This window comes from Octopus bimaculoides, chromosome 26 (genome assembly GCF_001194135.2).
Source record: "Octopus bimaculoides isolate UCB-OBI-ISO-001 chromosome 26, ASM119413v2, whole genome shotgun sequence".
NCBI lineage: Eukaryota > Metazoa > Mollusca > Cephalopoda > Octopoda > Octopodidae > Octopus > Octopus bimaculoides.
Genome location: NC_069006.1, coordinates 19001164 through 19004317, shown reverse-complemented (window position 1 = coordinate 19004317; position 3154 = coordinate 19001164). Strand labels below are relative to the sequence as shown.

At 37.9% G+C, this 3154-nt stretch overlaps 1 protein-coding gene across 4 annotated transcripts in view; it reads left to right on the top strand.

Moving 5' to 3' along the window:
• The window catches only part of LOC106870350 (uncharacterized), a 40576-nt gene extending 37606 nt beyond the window's left edge, over positions 1 to 2970 (top strand). For all 4 annotated transcript variants that reach the window (XM_014916382.2, XM_052976952.1, XM_052976954.1 and 1 more), the window contains exon 2: positions 724 to 2970. In XM_014916382.2, the coding sequence (XP_014771868.1) occupies positions 730 to 2676 (1947 nt within the window). In that variant the 5' untranslated portion in view covers positions 724 to 729 and the 3' untranslated portion in view covers positions 2677 to 2970. The remainder of the gene's footprint in view (positions 1 to 723) is intronic.
• Positions 2971 to 3154: the final 184 nt, after the last annotated feature.

The following is a 3154-nucleotide window of genomic DNA, read 5'->3' as shown; positions in this document are numbered from 1 at the left end:
ACACACACACACACACACACACACACACACACACACACACACACACACACACACAAGACATGCACATGCATAAAACATGCACACACATGCAGGCAGTATAAAAGTTTATGACACATGTACTTTTAAGATTATCAAACTGAGTATCCCAGCACCATTATCGTCATCAGTATCGTCACCCTCATAGTTATTGTCATCATCGTTGTCGTCATCACTACCATCATCATGATCACCATCATCGTTATCAACATCATCATCATCATCATCATTATTATCATCATCGCTACCATCATCATGATCACTATCATCATCATCATCATCATCATCATCATCATCATCATCATCATCATCATCATCATAATTAATTCGTTTTATTGGCCACAAGGGCTAATATAAATCAAAAACATGTAAGGACAAAGACAAGACGAAGGTTACATAGGGTTTTGTCCGAAAAGTAGAAAAACGTTCATTTAAACAGAGGAAAAACGGAGAAAGATATATAACAAATAAAACTCTCAATAGGGGGAGGCGCTTCGAAAAATAAAAGGTCACACATGGAAAAACCCACAAAAGCCACGGGAGCCTGGTCAGAAAAATAAGAAAGGGGTATAATGTCATCACCATTGTAATCATCTCTAGTGCCATTGTTGTTGATGTTGGTTTATTTTTTTCTTTGTTATATTCAGAAATGGATGTCACTAATTCAGTTTTATTTTTATTTTCCAGAGCACAATGTCGGATCTAACCTACACCCTACATTACCTGGGCTGTTCCACTTTGTCGAAAGGAACCACCGGACTGGGATCAATACAGAAACCTCTAAAAGAGCATTACTTCAACTTCCACAAGAAAGTCACCAAATCCCCAGCTGAAGTCTACATGCAAATCACCTACGAAGGATTAGACATATTAACTTCAAATGGATCTGGTAGTGGAACCTACTTAAAAAATACTCATTATGAATTTAATATGATTAATTACATGGAAGCAGTTCAGTTTACAATAAACAAGAACAACACGCGGAAAACCCAGTTTGCATTTATGCCTCTTGATGAGAAACGTATTGTTAGGTCTCCAGACAAACTCTTTTCTACTCTGGAAAAGAAAAACAATTATCTGCTGAAAATCTCTCATCAGCCTATTGTTGTCTGTTTATTAAGGCGCCAGGCAGGTTTAAAAGCTTTGGACTGCCATGTTTTTCTTTCTTTGTCAACGACAGATGCTACTAAAATTGTGGAGAGTTTTAATTTCATGCAACAAAAATCCATGCAAAAAGAATACATTGGTGACTTTGGTGCTGCTTCACAAAATCCCGACCCCAAAGACCCCAGAACAAATGAAATGAACTACCACTCTCTTCCTAGATCGCCAGAAAATCAAGCTGTTGGTAGTAATGCCATGGCATCTGGACAATACCCGCCATCTCATCCTAATGAAGGCTACCAACTGCGAGATGAATACTTCCGACACCAAGTGCATGATGACTGGGCCTTAGATAGAAATGACAGGTTTCCTGATGTCCGCAGCCAACATCCATACGGGCAACCACAGCCTTATAATCAGCAACCACCATTTCCTGGTTCACCCCACCAAAACAGACATGTGCAACTCTCTAGAGGACATTCTTACTATGAAAGACCTGTTGCCAATCAAGAAGGCCAATCTAATTATCCTCATAATCAAGAAAACCGCCAAAGGTTTCCTTCAAAGTATGGTCGTCCAATGAGCGAAAATATCCGAGGCTATGGGCAATATCCAAATTATGATGAACAACAGAGACAGGCAGGTGAATTACACCCAATGGCACAGAAAACAAATGCCAGTGAGCCATACTCTCCAAAAATGCCACACTCACAACAGTATCAGCAAAATTCATTTACTTCACAGCCATTGAACCATTCTGGGCCTATGTATTCACTCTCAAACCTTGAAAGCCGGCAGCAGTTTGACAGAAACGATACTGGTCAGTCATTTGAAGCAGCACGCAACAAACCCGTCGCAAAAGTACCACCCCACAAAATAGCTGGAGTAAAAGTGTTGCCAACAGCATTTGAATTACCTAAAAGACCAATTTCACCTAAACCATCTCATCAGGAATATGATAACAGTGCCAAACTTTCTTCCAATGGGACCAACTGGGATAAGGCAGACGTGCAATATAGACACAGCAGTCATGACAATCGAACGGCTAACAACCGTTATTCAAATGTCTACGCCTTTGATTCAAAGTCTGATGAAGGTAGTAGAAATTATCTTCGTACTTCATTGTCAGCTAGTGAACCAAGACCTATGTCAATGGCTACAGCTAATGATTATTACAAAAGTCAAATACCTACAATGTCACAGCATGACATCTACAGGCAATACCAGACAAACAACTACCCTAACCAGTTGAACCCAAATTACAACCCAGCTGTAGGGGACAGGCAATACAAACCAGATATGTCTGTTGAACAAGACAGACGTTCACAAGCAAATGAAGATGCAATGCGAAGGCAAGAATACAGTCATAATTATAAGCAGTATGCTGCTAGTAACCCACATCTAAACATTGGCAGTAAAGAGGCAGAAATTGCTTCTATGTTTCAAAATATTGAAATTGACAGACAGCACATACAGTCAAACTACAATCGACATGATAACATGAACTTTGAGAAATCATTAGGCTATTACCCTTGATTAATGTCGATCTGATGTCTTCCATCTGTCTGTTTTATGTGTCTTGAAGTGTTTTCTGTTGGACTACATGGGGAAGCTTAGCTTATATTGGCCAGAAGAAGTTTCCAAGTATATTATGCTCATCAAACATAAAATTTGTTGATAAATCAAATACAAAAAATCTCAATGAACTTTTCACTTACAGTTGTGAGAGAGACAAATATATATATATATAGATATAGATATATATATATACATATACATACGGATATATGTATGTATGTATGTATGTACGTATGAAGAGAGAGGGGGAAAGGAGGCAAGAAAGAAAAAGAGGAAGTGAGAAAGAGAAAAACATGGCATACAGATTTCCTCAAAAGGTGTACTCCCAACCATCTTGAATATGTTTCAATACATATATTAAAAAATTTATAAATAGAGATAGATATATATATACATTTATATACATGTGTATATATGTGTATATATATATATATAT